Raw genomic sequence first — 21,313 nt, forward strand, 5'->3', positions numbered from 1 at the left:
GGTCTTGACGGAGAGATAAAAATAGCACATGATGGCAACCTTTCTAACTTGACCCCTGGTCGGATGCTGAGGACCATGGGTAGAGAGAACCAGGAAAATGAGTGTCGTCTTTTATAGGTTGGGTTTGAAGTGTTAAGTTTATGTCTCTGGAACATCCAGAGGAAGAAAACAAGATGGAGATATGGGACTGGAAGGTGTAATGTCACGGAGGGCTTAGGTAATCACCTATGGAGTCTTACAGGCATGTGCATGTGGAAGTGTGTCTCTTGTACGTCACTTATATATCTTCTTTGGAGAAGTGTCTATTTGTATCTTTTGTCCATTTAAAAAAGTTGTATTATTTGTCTTTTTATCATTAAGTTGTAGGGTTCTTTATATTTTCTAGATACAAGACCCTCATCAGATACATGATTTGCAAAATTTCTCTCCCATTCTGTGGGTTCTTTCACTTTCTTGATAGTGTCCACTGAAACACAAAGTTTTTAATTTTGATGAAGTCCAGAATGTGTTATTTTTCTTGTTTTTCATTAAATTAATTGGAGTAACATTGGTTAATAATATTGTGTAAATTTCAAATTTACAACTTTTTGCTATGACATCGTATACTTTACTGTGTGCTCACCACCAAAGGTGAATCTCTTTCCATCACCATATATTTGATCCCCTGTATCCTTTTAATACTCCTCACCCCCTGTGGTAACCACCATAATGTTATCAGTACCTATGAGTTTGTTTTGTTTGTCTGTGTCTTTTGTTTTATATCCCATATATGAGTGAAATCATGTGGTTTTTATCTGGAGGTTCCTCAGAAAATTACAAATAGAACTACTGTATCACCCAGTAATCTTTCTTTTGGGTACCTACCTGAAAAATTTGGAGACACTTATTTGTAAAGATATATGTACACCTATGTTCACTGCAGCATCATTCACAATAGTTAAGGTATTTCTCATGTAATATGATGGGATGCTCACATTAGCTGCCCCTCCCAGCGTATCTCAATTATCCATCCCATGGTTCTGAAGGCCAATGGTGCCCCTATCTGGCTGAGCACCACGATCGCCTCAAAGGAATGTTTAAAATCATAACCTCAACTTTATGGTTGGTCACTTGCATGTGTTTCATTCTCCTTTATATGTTATCTAGGAAATTCCTGTTATTTGTCTCTAGAATCCGTGAAAGATGTGTTGAACTGGAAACCAACAAGCAAACAGATTCCTGGAGACCACTCCTATAGATTCTGACTCAGTAGTCTGGAGAGGGGTCCAGGAATCTTTATTTTTATGTTGTTTGTTATTCTAGTGCAACCAGACCATAGGACAGGTATTTGTCAACTGTCTACATATATGCCCGTGATCATTTACCTCACAGATTACCCTCAGATATAACGGTGTTTTACTTTTGTTTCATCACAATCTAGTAAGTTTTTCTGCTTCTTGGTGACTAACACAGTGCCCCCCAAAATGTTTAATTAATTATATTGAATTGAATCTAGTTTTCTTGGCTTAGAACTGAGTATAAACAGCAAATTTTAAGAGGGGAGAGTGCTTTAGAGATGTAACATCTGTCAGTTTAACAGTCACAGACACTCAAAAACCTAGCAGCTGGGCCTTTGAGAAGAAACAGGTTCTGCAGATTAATGCTAGAGATGGAAGAAGAATCTAACTGTCCTCATCATGTTCCCTTTTACTTCATACATTATTTCCTTATGAAAATCTTATCAACTGGGCATCCTCTGTTGTTACAACAGCCACCACGTATTGCTTACCTACTACGTGCTTTTAAATGCCACGTCCATTCATTCTTCATCAACACTATAAAGAAAATGAGCACATAAAGAAAATGAGAAGATTAAAGCTCAGGGTGGTTACACAACTTGCCCAAGGTCCTGCAGCTAGTAGTGGCAGAACAAAAATCATACCCAGATCTCCTTATTTTATGCTTTTAGCTACTAAAACAGGGGCTCTCGATAGAAGTTTTGTAACCCTTAGTTATGTGGCATTTTACATATAAATTGGTGATGGTTAGAGAGTGGACATTATTAAAAGTTTTTCTTTTTAAAAAGAAATTAGATTTGATTCAGGATTATCCCCTAATACTAGCACCCTGCCCCATTTGTTTGCTCATGGGCATTGTTGAGAGGGAAAGAATATGATGGTATAGCAATGAGACCAGAGGAAACCAAAGTACAAACCTGGCTATGCTCAAGGAGTCTGCCAGGGATGTGAATTCTGTCACGTGTATCTTGGCTGAAAAAAAAGATATAGAACCATCAAAGTCAAGTCCAATAAGAGGGAGTATACACTGGGGTCAGATGACTGAATTTTCATACTGAATCTGCCCTTTATTGTTGTGTGACCTTATTTAACACATATGTGCGGATTGATTTTCTCACTGGCAAAATAGAGCTGCTAAAGAATTAATCAGTTGGTACATGTTAGATGGAAACAATGCCTGGAAAATGGTAAACACTTTCAATAAATGTCAGTAAAAGTTTATACAGTTTCAAGTCTTGTATACAGTACCTCTAGCTCTCAAAGATGGCAACTGTTGTATTTCATACATTGGGCCTCGGTAAGTGAATAAACATTTTAAACATGTCTTTCATAATTATTTTAAGTACATATTTCATAATTTTTCTTGCTTTCTTAAAACTTAGATTGTGGATAATTTGGATGGCCCGTCTTTCTTCTTTAAGCTATCAAGAGAACTACCTATTGCTGAGTTTTTATTCTGCTGGAGAAATAGCCTTCTAACACATTTAGGCACTTGCTTTTATCAAATAACAAACCTGGTAAAAGTTAGTTGACATTTCCAATCTTTGCTAAGCTCCTCCCAAGCACTTAGAACCTGGCTGTTAAGGTGCTGTGATTTGAGTCCTGTAATTTCTTGCATTTAGAGGTCTGCTCATGAAGCTCCTTTTCGTGGCCATCTCTCCATAAGCCCCTGCTCAGCCAGTTCCCCAGAAGCCTCTCTTAAACCACAGATGAACCCATGGTAAAGACCTTCACTACACGAGAGTGAGTGGGAGGAACAGCACACAGCCAACATTAAGCTATGATCCCTCCATCTATATCACATTATTTGCCACAATCATGTTCTTGGTTTTAAAGCATCTTCGTATGGAAATAAAAAACAAGCCCATCTTCTACACCAAGTGACCCATTAGTTACAAAATACAGGAGCCAGTGTTCCTTTCTGCCTCCTCCCCACAAGTCTCAGGGTGAGTGCCTCTTGTGTGAATGCTTCTAAGATAATGGCCCAAGACCCTGGCACAGAACTAAATTGGTCCGAGAAGAGATGAGCATCCCACTCCACAGTGTACAAGTTTCTTCAAATTTCCAATCACAGCTCAAGAGGGCTGATCAGGTGTCAACTACATCTGCCTGTTGCTTCCTTCACCTCATTTTCCTAAAGTGAGCATCCTTACTAGCTAAGAGTTGTAGGCTGCTTTGCATGTATGTATCTCTTGAAACTGTGGAAACAAACTAGCTACAAAGTCAGGTGCATTTAATTTGGATGCCTAAATATGTTTTCTTTTTGAGGAAAAAGTATGATAGCCTAAAGATTATGAATAGCACAGAACACCCCAATTTTAAGGCCCTAAAAAATATTTGGACATGTTTTGTTGTTTGAAAATAACACGTGTCAGTAACAGCATATGTATCTCTGTATTTGAAAGATATGGCATAATCCACGCCGGCGGGGTAGGGAAATATCTCAGTGACTGGATCCTGCATGGAGAGCCTCCTTTTGACCTAATAGAATTGGATCCCAATCGATATGGCAAATGGACAACCACTCAGTACACTGAGGCCAAAGCAAGAGAGTCGTATGGATTCAACAATATTGGTAAAGTTCAAATTTACTGTGTCTTCAGAGTGTGTACAAAATGGACTTGCAGCGCCTCTGACTCTAGATGCTTTTTGTTCTGTGCATTTTGGTGGGAGTGGTTAGGGAGTCTGAAAAGCGTTGTGCCTCTAAGATGCAACAAGAAATCTATGTTAATGTATATACTTCATGTGCAGAGTGCATCAGTGATTTTCGGCTTTAAATTCATTTTGACTTTCCCCTTTGATGATCAATATAAAAATGACAGCATTGAGGGTTTTATTTTACATCAATTTAATACAGGTATATGCTTCTGGATTTTAAGTGCTGTTCTCCATTTTGTGAATCCCTTCAAAGTATTTGCTAGCTTTGGTTATATTCTGTTAAAGTCCTGGATTTCCTTTTTCAGTTGGGTACCCTAAAGAAGAACGGTTTGCTGGGAGGCCGACTCAGCGAGTCAGTGGGCTTTATAAAACCCTGGAGTCTAAATGTTCCATGGGATTCCATGCGGGCTGGGAACAGCCACACTGGTTCTACAGACTGGGCCAGGACACCGGGTACATGTAAGTAAATGACTTGACCTGCCTGGGGCTCTGACTGCAGAATGCAATTTCAGAGGTGGGATGGAGGGACATCAGTGCCGATTCCCCTCCCACCCTATCGCTCCACCTCATTCCTACAACATTTACTTTCTGGCAGTGGAGGCATTAGTCTATCCCACGTGACACTGGCCCACATCTAGGACCCATTTGGCCCCACGAGCCATACACCAGCCCCGGTGAAGCCTCCTCTTGGCATTTCCCAGGAGCTCAGAGGAACCTTCTCACCCCCTCCAAATCCTCACATGCCCTCGGTTGGCTCCTAAAGGTTTGTCCCAGTTTAGGATGCCTGGTTGAATCACATAGTATGGATATAGTGTGGAAGTATGGGTCTTCTAGTTAGCAAGGAATAGCTCAAAGCAACTACCTCCCAGTGTGTGTACACCAAGTCATGCAAATTGTATGCACTGTTGATAAAGGAGGAGAAAGGATCATTTCCTTAGCATTTAAGGTTAATCTAAAACATAAAGACTGTCGCTAAAACAATTCTCTGAACTCCTCTAAAGTTGTTGCCTTTGTTTTACTTGGATTACATGTCATCATTGTACTTGGGATTTATAGTGATTACATACTTTTTTCTCACGAGAATTCATAACCCAAGAGAAGACAAATAGCAAATCTAGAAATTAAGTTACCTTTTTTTATTGCGTATTTAAAAACAGTTTTGATGTCTGCTTTAACACCAAACCTAAATGGTGTAAAATATAGTAGAAGGCTAGTTGTTGATTACTTTATTTGGGCTCCCCAGGCAGCCAGTCTAGATTATCTGGGGGCAAAACATTGGTTTGGTTTTTCCTAAATGACTCAGATAAATGCTAGATCTATTCTTAACCTTGTACTGTTTGGATCTGGCTTGTTTCTTTTACTATTTTAATAATTAAACTACTGAAAACTCATTTTGCAGACTTAGCATCCTCCTCTGAAGTTAAAATACCACATTAGGAGTCCACTTCATCAAGTAGAAGGGACCCTGCATAATGAATCAGAGACCTTTGTTCCAGGCCAGCTCTGTCAGTAAATAATGCAAAGCCTTGGAATTCACGTTTTGTCTTTTGTCTAAAAAATGAAGATGTTGGATCAGATCCTTGCCTAGTCCAGGTGTAGAGCCTGTGAATGCAGAATATGGCCTCACCGAGACCTGCTGCATCAGAAGCTGTATTTTAATAAGTGCAATGATTCTATTTGCATTAATGTTTGAGGAGTGCTGAACAAGATAGCTCCACCCCCATATGTTTTGAATTAGGTCCAAAAAATTAGCATTTTTTAAATGCTCCTTAGGTGACCACAGGACTGGTTGACTTCTAAGCTCTCTTCCGGATTTGAAAGCCCACATGTCCTATCTTACTTTCTAGTTAATAAATAATTTACTCACTATGAAATGAGTTAAAAGGGACATATGAGTAACTTTAAAAAATCAGATTCCAACATATACATGTGATTTGCCGAGCAGAATTTTAGGTTGCATTTTTTTCCCCAAATAGGATTTACTAGATGAATAGAGTTAATTAAAATATCCTTATTCTGTAATTCTCTGAAAATGTATGACAGTTGTTTTATGACAAACTTTGTGTTTCAGGCCAAGTTTTCGCCGTACAAACTGGTTTGAGCCGGTGGGCTCTGAGTATAAACAAGTTATGCAAAGAGTAGGGGTGATTGACCTGTCACCATTTGGCAAGTTTAACATCAAAGGCCAAGATTCTACTAGATTGTTGGACCATCTCTTTGCAAACGTCATTCCAAAGGTAAATAACCTTATAATGGTACAAGGTTCAGGACTGTGGCCTGTTTAACTCTATCCCCTCATTTAAAACAAAAAAATAGAACCCCCCAATATGTTATTTTAGTCCACTAATGTGAACACTAGAACTCTTCAACTGATCAAGAGTATTCTAGCTAATTTTTTAATTTAAATTTTTATTGAATGAGTTATCATCCAAGGATCTTACGAACTTTTCTTAATTGTGTCAGTAGGAACTACAACTTTGACTGAAGTATGATTTTTATGACAAATAATTGTAATTTAAACTGAGAACTTTAAATTAATCTTGGACTTAGGTTTGTAAATAATTCATACAAGTGATATAAATGATAAGATTCAGATGTTTTTCATTGTTGACACTCACATTTTTATTTTCATGTTGGTTTAAAAGGGATACATAAGATTTTTGTTTCATCCTGAGATAATTTTAAATTCTTTTGTGCAGGTGGGTTTTACAAATATAAGTCACATGTTAACACCAAAAGGTCGAGTGTATGCTGAGCTGACTGTTTCTCACCAGTCTCCTGGGGAGTTTCTATTAATAACTGGTTCTGGATCAGAACTTCATGATCTTAGGTAAGTGTGCACCAAGTAAGATAACTGTGTATAGATTAAACATTGACTCAATCTTAAACTGAGTTTTTCTTTCACTAGTAGTTGAAAGTACAACTTTAGTTCTTTTTTTTTTTTTTTAATATATTTTATTGATTTTTTACAGAGAGGAAGGGAGAGAGACAGAAACATCGATGAGAGAGAAACATTGACCAGCTGCCTCCTGCACACCCCCTACTGGGGACGCGCCCGCAACCAAGGCACATGCCCTCGACCGGACTCGAACCCTGGACCCTTCAGTCCGCAGGCCGACGCTCTTTCCACTGAGCCAAACCAGCCAGGGCCAACTTTAGTTCTTAAACCTTGTTGTTTCAAATAAACTTCATGTCTATACGGAAATTATTTAAAGTGAGGGACCCTGTCTCCACCCCCTTCCAAAAGGGAATTCCTGTAGTGGTTCTAATAATATCACCTCCTGTTTACGGGCATCATCATTGTGTCAGAACTCTTTTTACATATTATGTTAACTCTCTTAATAGATATGTATTTGCATGGTATATACTGTTCCCGTTTTCAGATGAGGAAACTGAAGTTTGCATTAAAGTAACTTGCTGAAGCCAGTCTTTTTTATTCTGATGCCCACATTTAGTACAGGAAGCTGCCTCCCTGGGTTATCTTCTCCCTTTTTCATGCTTTGTGCTCTCTGGTCCACAGTTGGATCTAAATTGTTGACCTGTCAGGTTGATCCTTCACATGAATCTCTAGAATTTGGAATATTATTGTTTACTAAATGTCAAGCTAGGAGTGAAAAGGCATAAAAGTTGGGCAGGAGAAATCTTGACACTGACAGATTCTCACTCTAGTTATAAAATGTTGCAAATTAGATCCTCCAATCCAGGATGTATTGGGAGCTGTTTTGGTAGTAGCTTAGCTTTGTGTAAATCCAGGCGATCCTTTTACAATAGACCTGTGTAGTTCTAGGGACTGCTCAATAAATCATAAACAAACTCTATAACCGGGTTCTAATAACTCATCAGGACAGAAATTGAAAATAGTCTTTAGAGTTTTTATATTTTCCTTGGGATTGTCAGAGTAATTCTGTGTCTGATGGCAGGCCCATTATTGACTTTTGGCAGCATGAATGTGTCTCCTGTGTACAGGTATTAGAGAAAATTTGGGTTTAAATTAATTTTTGAAGATTGAGTCATTAGTTTAAATACAATAGGGCTGTCACTATTTAAAGTAATTGTGTGCCAGAGCTCATTTCAATTGAAGGATCCTTCTGTACTGTGAAAAATTACCCCCAGTTTATATAAGCAGGTGGTTTACAGAGAATCACTTAACATGTCTGGGACTCAGATTCCTCAACTTTAAAAATTAGGTGATTATATGAAATGATGCCCTGGGGACTTCCTGGTAATTCTAGACACCAAATATGTCTTCAGAGAAATAATATGTTACCAACATGCATTATTCAAGCAAGATTTAACACAATGTTTATGACTCAAATGCAGATGGATTGAAGAAGAGGCAGTCAAAGGTGGATATGATGTTGAAATTAAAAACATAACTGATGAGCTTGGAGTCCTTGGAGTTGCAGGGCCACATGCAAGAAAGGTCCTTCAGAAACTGACCTCTGAAGATCTTAGTGATGATGTCTTCAAGTTTCTTCAAACCAAGTCTTTAAAGGTTTCCAACATTCCTGTCACTGCTATTAGGATATCTTATACTGGTAAGAATCAGAAAATAATTTAGAGTAAAATTTAAAAGAAGCTACCAAAAATGGTCTCTCTCTCATCAGTATAATTTTGGAGAAAGATTTCTCCTGCCCAACTTTTATGACAATTCTGTCTCTGCACTTTTAGCCTGAGGGATCATTCCACAAGTTTCCAATTGTTCTATAGCAGCCTACCACTTGTAAGAGTAGATAAAAGAATGGGAAGATGATGGCTGCTGGAACAGTTGGAAGGGTTGACAGAATATTTAGGCCGGCGGACTGTATCTGGGAACATTCAAGATCATCTCCCATAGAGACCATCTTGAATGTATCAGGCACTTCTCTTGCAGCATTTCTGTTTTCCATCTTTCTTTCTAGGCTCTAAATGTATTGAGGAAATCTTCATATAGTACCTAACCTTGCACATAGTAGGTATTCAGAACAGAGTTGAATGAATTTTCTTCAGCTCCCCATTGGTGCTCTGGGCTCACATCTAACTTCCTCTAGACCTCCTTGTCCCTTCACAGAAAGAGTACTTGGTGCCCAGGCATTTGTTCAAGTACATGTTGCTCTTGCTCTGGTGGTGTCCTGGAAAGGCACATCACCACTAGCCCTCAACATTGGGGAATAAGGAGAACACATAATACGAAGGCTGTAGCCCTTCCCTGGCATATGTGTACCTCCCCCCGCTCCTTCCACCTAACCTTGGCTAAGTAGTGACCAGACTAAAGCACGAGCAGAATGAAAAATAAGCAGACTGGGTTGAGTTTCATTTCCTTTGGTTTTTGCCTATAGCTCTAATGGTGAAAGAAATGACCAAGTGGGAGAGAAAGGGGGAGTAGGAGGAATTAGAGACTATGACTGTCCCACAATGAAGACCATTTGAATAAATGTCAAGTGCCTATATTTTAAGTCTTGTGATTTTGGGGCAAGAAGTTGGGAGTAGAGTTTCCTAAACCTTGAACCCCTTATCTGGATAAACTATGCCATGCGAATTACTCAATATCATGAAGCCGGTCAAGGGTCAAGATGAACTCCTCCTGCACTATAGTCTTTCTACGTCATGTGAAGAGGTGTCCTAGATACCGCCCTCTGAGTGAGAGACAGGATTGGGCAGGAATTTTGCAGTAGGTTTTTGTTGCATTTTTTTTTTTATGAACTGTTCTTTTAAAACTTAGCAATGTCTATGTTGCATAAATGGCATCTCTCCATTTATTTATGTGTTTTAGCTAATGCATACTATACCTTGTGACCATTGTTCTTACTCTGATGTGGCACTTGTGGGGTTTTTTTTAGGTGAGCTGGGTTGGGAGCTGTACCACAGACGAGAAGATTCTGCAGCACTGTATAACGCCATCATGGATGCAGGCCAGGAGGAGGGAATCGACAATTTTGGCACATATGCCATGAATGCCCTAAGACTGGAGAAAGCTTTCAGAGCCTGGGGGTCTGAGGTTTGAAATGCCAGCATCTTCATTAAAATTTTGTTTATCATATCTGATTTTTATAAAAGGGCTAGTTTTATTTTTTTCATTCTTTATTTTTATAAGGGCTAGTTTTAACTGCGTTAACATGGGCTCTGACTGTAAGAGAAGTTATGTATTATTAGGCAACTTTATTTAATTAGAGGAAGAGGTTTTTCTTTTCAATTTCGCAGTTGAAAGTTTAGTGTAATTATGATGTAATGTTTATTCTGCCAAATTCCTCCTCTTGGCAAAGAGCCCTGGACACTGTCTCTGACTGTGTGTGGAGCTGTAGCTGCTCTGAGGGAGCCTGCCTACCCTACACAATAGGAGGATCACCTTTTAAATTCCTCCTCCTCCTCCTCCTCCTCCTCCTCCTCCTCCTTTTCCTCCTTCTCCTCCTCCTCTGCCATGCTGCCCATTCTCATTTTCTTCTTAGCCTGTTTGGGGAAATAACAACAAACGGGTTTTTTTCTGAGGAGCACAGTTGATGGTCCAGGATGTGTTGTCTAGCGTACTTCTACCATTGATAATGGGAACTAAGGATTTCTATTGTATCGTTACACACCATTTTCATATGCATCATGTCATGTACCTTCTCAGTTCTCCTGATTATTGCTGATTCTTGGACAAGGGGTTGGGGCTCAGGGTATCCCCATTCTTCACCCAGTCACACTAAGAAACAGTAAGCAATGTTGTCCGGGTTACATGAAGTGGCCAAACTATGGTTCAAACTCGTTTCTCCTATTATCTCCAGCATGGCAGGCTATCTCTGGACCCCTTAATTTTTTCAGATTCCTGGTTGTTTCCTTAGAAGACATTGAGGTTTTAGGCTTGAGAAGTGAGATGAGGAAAAGCTGTAAAGGGTGTACGTTAGAGAGGGGTCTCTTGGGTCTGAATTTATCCTCCAGCACACATGTGGCCTTGACTCTCCAGGGCCTCTGTTTACTTTTCTATAATATAGAGATAATCTTTCTCCTACAGAGTTATAGATATTAGTCTATAAAGTGCCTAGCATATAATAGAATGAATTCAACTGGAGAGCAAAGGGGGTTGGGAAGCCCAGGCAGGGCCCCCTGGGCAGTTAAACTATGGGCAGAAGCAAGTGGGCTTTGAGGTGGGGAGGGCAGCCTCCTGGAGCCACTGTAAGAAGGGCCCTGGGCCGGTGGGCATTTTGCAGGAGAGATGTTCTATCAAGGGGTTCCCAGCCTACAACCGGGGCCTTAGATAAGGATGCAGCGGGGAGAGTCCCCACACTGCTCCCCAAGGAATGAAGCCACAGAAGCAGTCCTTGGAGTCCGGCATTTCTCCACCCTCCTCCACCCTCCTGCCTTTTATTATCCCCTGCCTTTTCTGGGAGCCATCCTCCTCTTAACAACTTTTCTCCATCCCAGGTCCCTGATTTCCCAGCAGTGCCAGCACGCCCTCTAGTGGTATCATAGCAGTAAATATTCTGGCCTTTGTTTTAATCCCTCCCCCACCCCCTACCCCCACCCTCCAGGGAGAAATTCTAAAACTTTGAGCAGATAAAAAAATAACTAATTCAAGTTAATTAGAAAATATGAGACCACATTTTATATAATGTGAAACAAGCTTATATTACACATTTGATTTAGGTTAGTGCTGATGTCGTTTTTCTTAAAAGTTTGCCTACTTTTTATGAGGTTTAGACAAGTTCTCTTGGAGCAAAAGAGATAAATACCAACAAAATAAACAAACAAGCAAGAACATTAACTTCAGGTTTAGTCTCAAGTAGTTGTGTTAGCTTTGACTGGAAGTATATTGTAATAACTCAACTGCATTAGAAAAGACTGAGGCCCATCTCTGTCCAGCCTGCAGGCTCCGGACCCAGCAGCCAGCCCTGGCGGCTCATCCTAGCAAGCAGTCACCACTTAGAGGAGACAGCGTAAGGAATTCATCTTATTACCAGTGGCATTTAAATATTTATGAGATTTAAAAATTGTAGCTGCAGTTCTGATTCATGGATCTTCAAAGAAGGCAGAAAACATAGGTTCTACACAAGGGGCAGGTTGGGCAGATTTGAAGACAGACTAAAACAGTAGCTGGAAAGATAATGGTGAAGAAAACAGTTGGGTCCTGCTCTCACAGAACTTGAAGTTTAGTGAGGAAGAGAAAACCAAAGAAGCAAGGAACTGCTAAGTGTTAAGACCTGTTTGAGATGCAGTGGTGTCAGTAAGGCCTCAGTTTCCTGCCTTCAGCCCATGCAATTGGATAGCTGCTGCTTTCATACTCTCATACATGACTGCTGTGACTCTCCACCCTGCTGCCCCTGTTCGCCTCGTATCAGTGACACTGGCACAGTAGCTCCAGAACAATGCTTGTCTGTTAAATTTCACCACAGTTTTATGAGTTGCTACCATCTATGTTCGTTATAAGCAAGTTCATGCTCTGAATTCCTAAGGGAAGTGTATCAGCAAATTAAACAAGGCTGGCCTTGGACTGGGATTGCTGAGCTGTTTAGGACTTTCTGTTGTGGCAACCTTCCAGAAAACCACCTTTTTTTGCTGCACATGTGTGTGGAGCAGTGCTGCCTTTTGGTATGGGCTCTCTGTGTATGTTTGTTCAGACCGTCCTTTCCTACCAAATGCAGCCGCAGATTCATGGCAAACACGTCTTCTGGCTCAGACTACTGCTGGTCATCTGGTGTGGAGCAAGTGCGCGTAGCATGCTGACTTGCTCATCACTTTTGTAGTGGCAATTTGGGCTCAGATGTAGTACAGAAACTCCACTGGAACTCTGAAAACACAGGTGATGTGCTTCATATGATCACTACTGCAGCAGAATGACCTAGACCAGTGGTCGGCAAACCGCGGCTCGCGAGCCCCATGTGGCTCACGAGCCGCGGTTTGCAGCTCTGTTGACTAATGAGTTTGCCGACCACTGTCATATACTACCCTTTACCTCTTTGCACACAATATGCCACAATTGCCTAATCCTCACAGCTTCCAACTACACGGTAACATTTAGTCTAGTCCAGTGGTTTGCCGACCACTGGTCTAGGTCATTCTTCCTTTGGTTTTCTTCCTGACTTATATCCCTGATTTTCATAAAATTTATTTACTGGTGGGAGCCAATTTACATGGATTAACCCTCTAGGACAGGGGTGGGGAATCTTTTTTTTTTCAAGGGCCATTGGATATTTATAATATCATTCCCAGGCCGTACAAAATTATCAGCTTAAAAATTAGCCTGCTATATTTGCTCAAACACTTAATTAACTCACCCCTAATGCCTTGGCAGGGTCAAACCAAACGATTTTGCAGGCCTTATATGGCCCGTGGGCCAGACATTTCCCAGTCCTGCTCTATACATTGCTCCTTGTCCTGTTAACAATGAATGAACATATCTACTTTCCGGAAGTGTATGATGAAAGGATAAAATAGTCCTGAGATGATTATGATTCTCAGGGATTGGGAAAATATTCATAAGTTACTTCTTCTGCTCTGAAATTTTCAACCAATTAGTCAAGGCTGACAGTGACATTGATGGGTCCTGATAACCAAGAAACCTGAATTAAGCCATTTTATAAATTATTTTAAAGGATATCTTTAAGAGGATCAGGTGAAACATTTATGCCTATACTCATTTTTAATCCCCAAAAATAAAACCAAAGGACTATTTAAAAAAAAAGATTGAGAGTTCACGTCTGCTTTTTCCTTTTATCTTTCCCTAAATTCCATAGAAATCATTTCCCTACCATCTGCTTTCCCCTCTACTTATCCTGAATCCTGGCTAATTGTAAGATAAGCAAGTTACTTCATAACTTTTCAAAACCTAATTATGCAAGATTATTACATAAAAGTATATGAAAGTCTTGTTTCTGGAAGGAACATCATGTTGTGGTATCGCTCAGCTATTTATTATAATAAAAGTCATGGAAACAAACTGTGAGTTTTAGTTTCTACTTTGCTATTGAAATAACTGAAAGGCTACATTTGAATTTTAGATTTTAAAAATCACTTTAAAGACCAGTAAATAATTATCCTTTTTCAGAATTTATATTTAAAATAAAAAAGTATTTTCTTTCCAAAAAAACAACACGAAAACAAAGAAACAAAACCATGAAAGTTACTGAAATTATTTGCACTCATCTAAGACTTAAAATGTGTGCTTCCCTTTTAGATGAACTGCGATACAAATCCCTTGGAAGCTGGTTTGGAATATTTTGTAAAGCTAAATAAGGTATGTTTACATTCCAAAGTGCACTTGAAGTAAATCTTAAAATTATGCTGTTTCATGGCAGAACCTTGCTTTAAAATTTAACCAAATGTGATTATAGGACAAATGAGTTGAACAGAAATGCTAAGCATTGCTCAAGTGTGTTATATTAAGCTATCTCAAAATTTGATGTCAGGTCAAACTATTGCATTGTGCTTGTAGAGGTAAGATAGCTGAATCCACATTCAAAGACTAAATCTACATTCTAAGATAAAAATTAGTCAGGATCAGATGTCAGCAGACATCCTTGAAAAACCTGGAGACTTGTGCAGCCACACATCAGCAAACATGCTGATGAATGGGCTCTCCCTGGTGCTCACAGCACAAAGCAACCTCGCCTCAGCACATCTGTCCATCTGCTTTTAAGCATCTTTCTATGTAACTGCAACATCTGCGTATAAGCCAATGACACATTTCAAATACGTTCAGCATAAAACAGGTATTTACTGAGAAGCCAATACAGGCCCAAAGAAGCATAACTGATACTGACATTCTAAAGGGAACTCCTATATCAGTGGTTTTCAAAGTGCATTTAGCAGACAGAACACATCAGCAGCATCTGGGAGCTTGTGAGAAAGCCAATCACTTGGGTTCCATACCAGACGTACTAAATCAGAATCTCTGCGGGTCAGGCCAAGAAATCTGTTTTACCAGACTGCAGGGGGTTCTGGTGCACCTACAGTTTGAGAAACACCACCCTACTTAATTATTGTGGAAAAACATATTGAGGACAACTTATTACAGCTTAGCTTAGCTATATAAGCCCTATAAAATATATGTATGAGGTTATCCCATTGTTTGGATGGAATGTTGTGTCCCTCCATAATTTGTGTGTTAAAGCCCTTAATCCCCATAATGCTCTTTGGAGGTGGGGCTCTTGTGAGGTCATTAGGTTTAGGAGATTCTGAGGTGGGGCCCCCATGTTGGAATTCATATACTTATAAGAGAAAGAGCGACCAGAAGCTTTCTCTCTGTACATGTAAGGACACAGTGAGAAGGCCAGGGAGAGGACACTTACAGGGGGACTGGATTGACCGGCACCGTGATCTTCCCAGTCTCCAGAACTGTGAAAATAAATTCCTGTTGCTGAAGCCACCCAGTCTGTGGGACTTTGTTGTAGCAGCTTAAGCTGACTCACACAGCCATTGAACAGTGTTTTGCTCACTATGAGAACTCGATAGAGGTGCAGTTAGGCTGTAGGTTGGAACAGCAGCTGCTGCTGTTTGGGATACTTGTGAGAATTTCAATAACAAGCTGTTCTGCCTTAGGTGCTATTAAGCTAAAATAAAGGCTATTCCCCATCCTATGGAAATATGTGAACACATGCATATGAATCAGGCTAAGGAACTTTTTTAAAAAAAAATCTTTTTTGTTGAGATTATTACAGATGTTTCTCTTTTTCCTCCCCTTTGCCCCCCTCCACCCGGTACCCACCCCACCCCAGGCTTTTGCCACCCTATTGTCTGTGTCCATAGGTAATGCACATATGCAGGTAAGATCTTTGTTTAATCTCTTCCTGCCCCCTCACCCTCCTTCTCTGAGAATTGTCAGTCTTTTCCATTTCCATGCCTCTGATTCTATTTTATTCACCGGTTTATTCTATTCATTAGATTTCTTATTTGTTTATTTTGATTTTTAGATTCAGTTGTTGATAGGTATGTATTTGTTGCAATTTTGTTGTTCATATTTTTTCTTTTTCTTTTTCTTCTTCTTCCTCTTCTTAAGGAATACCCTTCAACATTTCATATAATACTGGTTTGGTGGTGATGAACTCCTTTAGCTTTTTCTTGTCTGTGAAGCTCTTTATCTGATCTTCAATTCTAAATGATAGCTTTGTTAGGTAGAGTAATCTTGGTTGTAGGTTCTTGCTATTCATTACTTTGGATATTTCTTGCCACTCCCTTCTGGCCTGCATAGTTTCTGTTGAGAAATCCGCTGATAGTCATATGGGTGCTCCCTTGTAGGTAACTAACCGCTTTCTCTTGCTGCTTTTAAGAGTCTCTCTTTGTCTTTTGCTCTTGGCATTTTAATTATGATGTGTCTTGGTGTGGTCCTTTTGGATTCCTTTTGTGTGGGACTCTCTGTACTTCCTGGACTTGTAAGTCTATTTCTTTCACCAGGTAGGGGAAGTTTTCTGTCATTATTTCTTCAAACAGGTCCTCAATATCTTGCTCTCTCTCCTCCTCTGGCACCCCTACAATGCAAATGTTGGTATGCTCTTTATACCATCCTCACATTTTTGGATTTTTTTCTTTTTGCTCTTCTGGTTGGGTGTTTTTTGCTTCCGCATATTTCAAATCGTTGATTTGATTCTCAGAATCCTCCACTCCACTGTTGAATCTTTGTATATTATTCTTTATTTCAGTCAGTGTATGCTTAATTTCTAACCGGTCCTTTTCCATTTTTTTTTTTTTTTGGAGGTATCTAGAAGATTCCTGAGTAGCATTATAACCATGGTTTTGAACTCTGTATCCAGTAGTCTGCTCTCTCCATTTCTTTCATTTGCGACATGCCTCCCTGTCTCCGCATTATGGCTGTTTCCCTGTCTTTGTTTCTATGTATTGAATTGAGCTGCCATGTCTCCTTGAATTGGTAGAGTGGCCTTGTGTAGTAGGTGTTCTATAGGGCCCAGTGGCTCAGCCTCCCCAGTCACCTGAGCTGGGAGCTCTAAGTGCACCCCTTTGTGCGCTGTGAGCACAGTCTTGTTGTAGTTGAGACTTGATTGCTATTGGTGTCACTAGGAGGAATTGACCTCCATGCCATTTGGCTTTGAGGACCAGCTGTGACTATAGGACTATAGTGGAGAGCTGCTATGCAGGAAATAACCCTATGGACTTGCTTCAGTGGGGCTTTGGTGCTCACTGAGTCTGCCCCTTGAGTGTGTCGCTTATGGATGTGTAGAGTTGTAATCTGGTATGGTCTGACACTGACCACTGGGTACATTGGCTCTTGGGTCTCCAAGGAAGTGTAAGGCCAGTCACTGCCTGGGGCCACCCAGCAGGAGCTATAGAGAGATATGCAGATTCCTCTCCTTTGTATCAGGTTTGGAAGTGCCCAGATGAGGCCCAGCTATGAAGCAAGGCAGCCTGGTGCTGGTGCCAGGTCTTGGGTCTTTTATTGATAAGTTTGGGGCTCCCCGACCCAGCTGCAGCTTGTTTGAGAGATTTTACCCTGAGCAAGGAAAGGCCATTCATATGTAAAAGCTGCTGCACACAGCTTGGGTGGGGTTGTAAATTGGATGAGGCTGGGTCTTAGGGAATCACCAGGGCGGAGCAAACAGAAATGGCTGTCAATCAGCCCTGCAACAGGGGAGGTCCCAGCATAGGAACAATGCTCCCTGCAAGCACCTCTGTCTGGGAGAAAGCCTCCTCCCCCCCAACCCCACCCCCCACCCCCCGAGTTCTTGCCCCAATGCCAGACAATCCAATTCTTCCTCATATGTGTCTGTGTTCCCCAGAGCCTCGCCCTGGTGCTGGAGCTCAGAGAAGGCAGGACCTGGTAAGTTCAGTTCATGGTGCCGGCCTTTTAAGAGGAACAGCTGGGTCTCTAGCAGCCTCTGTGTCACTGAGCCCCAGTCAGCACTGGTTTTTACAGCCCGTAGCTCTTATTGCCCGTAGGGACTTCTTTTCCCAGTTCTGGGACCCTGGGCTGGGAGTCTGGTGTGGGGCTGGGACCCCTTGCTCCTCTGGGCGGCCTCCACAGAGATGATCTCCCTCCCGGTTAAAAAAGCAGCACACGTGGGTGCTGGATCAACTTGTTCCATACCTCTGTATCTCCTCCAGTCTCAGTGTGTTTCCTTCTTTACTTCTCTACTTGTAGGAATTCCATTCAGCCAGCTTTCCAGCTATTATGGATGATGGTTGTTCTGTATTTCAGTTGTAATTTTGATGTGGTTGTGGGAGGCGGCAAGTACAGACACGTACTTATGCCGCCATCTTCCGAGATCTGAGCCTAAGGAACTTTTTAATGCCCTGCATCAGTTCCCCAATTCTGAGCTAAGATATTAACATAAACATGTATATTTACAGTATTAGATTTTAGGAAAAAGAGCCTCCTCCTAAAGGGACTATCTTTTTGTGCATATTTCCCTTGACTTTTATTTTTATGATGTACCATCTGCCTCCAGACCAGAGAAAGCAGGTGCTTGGAATTTAAGCAGACCCTAGCAGCAGATTGCTCCTCTGCTCACAGAATTTAAAATAAGGATAAAAATGACCTGGCTCTTGAAAGCACTAAAGTTCTGTTGTTGGTCACCATTAGATAAATAGATAACTCTCCCTTTCACTTCAGTGTTTGGGTATTATTGTTTGGGAATAAGGCACAGATAAATTATCACTCCGTATTGAAAATGGGTTTTAGAACTCCCTTTATGGTTATAAGCAGGTGTGGATTGCATATTTATTAGTTTCTCTAAAATTATTTTAATAACCAAAGCCCAGCTCAGAACTAAGTTTAACAAATAAATGATTTTGATTTAGGGTGTGTTTTTATGATTTCTGAATTGTTGCTCCTCATTCTGGTGTCACAGAGTTCATTTCCAATGCTTCCATTGGTGAAGGTCCATGTAGCACAAGGACCTGGACCTCCCTGAGCCTGTCTTCCTCAATTATGTTGACTCAGGTGGTCAGTGGGTATCACCCTAGCCATATTGATGTTTGCTCATTTCTAAACAGATAAATAGATTGAATCAACTTTGTTTAGATCCTCAATACTTGATTTTATTGCTGTTTACTTTATTGCACTTCACAGATGTTGTGATTTTGGGGTTTTGTTTTTTTGTTTCTACACATGGAAGGCAAGGTCTCAATACTCGAGTACTGCAATAAAGTAAGTTGTAATCTTTCCGCTGGTAGAGTCTTGCCTTCCATGTGTAAAAACACAGTATCAATGAAGTGCAATAATGCGAACAGCCATAAAACCAGGTATGCCTCCCTGGAGAATTCCCTGCTTGGCCCTTAAGCATTTACACAAAGACCGTATAAGCCATAATAATGAGAAAAATGTAGAGATGTCACAGTGGCGAAGGCCTCTGAAGATCCCTCAGTCCCACTTCCTCATTTAAGGACGAGGACACTGAAGCACAGAGAGGCAAAGAGAACTACGTGCTGTCAGTAGGGTCAGCCCAGGTTGAACTCTGACCTCACTGTAGTGCTTTCTCACCCATCACTTTTCCCAGCAAGGTCCTTTCCCATAAAGAGTGTATCAGCCTTGAATAACTGCCCAGGAATTCCTTTTTCTGGGAACATATATCATAGAATTTACATGAACTACATTTCATTAATTAAAACCCCCATAGTCATGTTTTGTTATAACAAATTCTGTGTTTTATGGTAGGATCAGAATAGCTCTTTTGCCCATTTTAAGAAGGAAAATAGGTGGACTGAGGAGATGGATCATTAGGCTTCATTAGAGTGAACTGAATTCTTGTCAAATTAGTATAAAAGTAGGGAAAGAAAAATGGAATATGGAAGAAATCTTGGATGGCCAAGGAAGATGGTGTGATAGTATTTGCCTTCCTTACTTCTTAGAGTTGTTTGAGCTTCCGTTTCCCCATGGCATTGGCTTAACTCAGTGGTTGGCAAACCGCGGCTCGCGAGCCACATGCGGCTCACGAGCCGCGGTTTGCCGCTCTGTTGACGAATGAGTTTGCCGACCACTGGCTTAACTGAAGTAGTAAACATGTGCACACAATTCATTTATCTGGCCAACATTTATTAGGTTTAATTTATTAAACCCCTTGCTAGGCCACAGGTCTAAAAGTTACAGCTATAACTCCTGGGTGCTCTCAGATCTCGTGAAGCTTGAAACACATGGTATTTCAGGAACTAATGCTGTAGGAAACATTCTTAACATTAATTGTGAAAATACGGTATGGCCCACAGGAGGAGTTCAGCTGTACAAAACAGTGCCATCTTGTGGAGAGTGAGCACAGGGCCTGGAAAGGAAGTGTTAACCAGAACTGTGATGCAGGTGAAAATAAAGAATGCTTGTATGTACTTTTAAATTTCCTCAGCTAAAACCCCTGTACCTGAAACAACTCATATTATTGTTCTTACTGGTATTAGAATTTGTTCCAAAGGAAGTTACTTTTTGGGGAAAAAATGTGTTTTTTTTTTTTTAATTTGGAAATGAAAAAAATGCATTCATCAAGAGCAAAAGGAAAATCAGCCGCCGTAAAATGGAGTCATATGTATTCTTGGAATTTTCCTCTTGGAATTACTGAATCTTTGTTCATTTCCAGAGAACCTCAGCCAAGTGTCACGGAGAATCAAGTACTAAGTGTAACCTGTTTAAGCAGATCAGAATATTTTTTCTATAAAATCCCCCACCCCTTTCTTTCTCTCCCTGTCTTTTCCTCTCTTGGGTTTCTAACCAGAGAAATGGAATGAAATGTAATATATATTAATCACAAGTTAGAAGACAATGTTAATTCTAGAAAATGCAGGGTCTCTCTTTGTAGAAAAATTATTTAAAGCATAACTATTCATGAAGCAAAATAAAACAAAAACCGATATAGTAGCAAAGAGCTTATCACCAGCCCTACTACATCCCTAAGTATTCAATAAATATTAGCATTTTAAAAACATCAAAGTGGAAATAAATCATGTTGACAGACAACAGGTTAGAAAGGAATTTTTAATATGCTATAGTGGTAAAAGTACCCAACTCTGTTGGGGATATTTTAGGTAAGTAATAGTAGGAATTGAGGAGGCAGAAAATTTTCAGTGTCTCTCAGTCTTGACTGTGTGTTAGAATCATTGGGAGTATGATTCTTTTAAATCATATGATGATTTTTTTTTTCCTACTTGCAAACTGTATTTGCCACCGTGCTCCCCCAGTAAATGGAATTATAACTAGAGGCTCGGTGCACGAAATTCATGCATGGGGGGGGTGGGTTCCCTCAGCTTAGCCAGCACCCTCTCCAATCTGGGACCCCTCGGGGAATGTCCAACTGCTGGTTTACTGTCAGTTGAACATCCCTCTCACAATCCAGGACCACTAACTCCTAACTGCTCACCTGCCTGCCTGCCTGCCTGATTGCCCCTAACTGCCCCCACCCCCCTCCCTGCCAGCCTGATCACCCCTAACTGCCTCTGCCTGCCAGCCTGGTTGCCCCCAACTGCCCCCCTGCTGGCCTGGTTGCCTCTCACTG

The 21,313-nt window shown here is 40.6% G+C and overlaps 1 protein-coding gene and 1 pseudogene across 3 annotated transcripts in view; both read left to right on the forward strand.

Annotated features, from left to right (window-relative positions):
• DMGDH (dimethylglycine dehydrogenase) overlaps positions 1-21,313 on the forward strand; it is a 65,219-nt gene that overhangs the window by 28,066 nt on the left and 15,840 nt on the right. For both annotated transcript variants that reach the window (XM_080681477.1, XM_080681478.1), the window contains 7 exons: positions 3,683-3,852; positions 4,241-4,394; positions 6,007-6,172; positions 6,635-6,765; positions 8,256-8,473; positions 9,755-9,912; positions 14,065-14,124. In XM_080681477.1, the coding sequence (XP_080537603.1) occupies positions 3,683-3,852; positions 4,241-4,394; positions 6,007-6,172; positions 6,635-6,765; positions 8,256-8,473; positions 9,755-9,912; positions 14,065-14,124 (1,057 nt within the window). The remainder of the gene's footprint in view (positions 1-3,682; positions 3,853-4,240; positions 4,395-6,006; positions 6,173-6,634; positions 6,766-8,255; positions 8,474-9,754; positions 9,913-14,064; positions 14,125-21,313) is intronic.
• Positions 10,031-12,728, forward strand: LOC308254492 (DNA damage-regulated autophagy modulator protein 2-like; annotated as a pseudogene). The gene is made up of 2 exons: positions 10,031-10,043; positions 12,120-12,728. The product of its transcript is annotated as a DNA damage-regulated autophagy modulator protein 2-like (transcript).

The sequence above is a fragment of the Plecotus auritus genome (assembly GCF_963455305.1).
Source record: "Plecotus auritus genome assembly, chromosome: 7".
NCBI lineage: Eukaryota > Metazoa > Chordata > Mammalia > Chiroptera > Vespertilionidae > Plecotus > Plecotus auritus.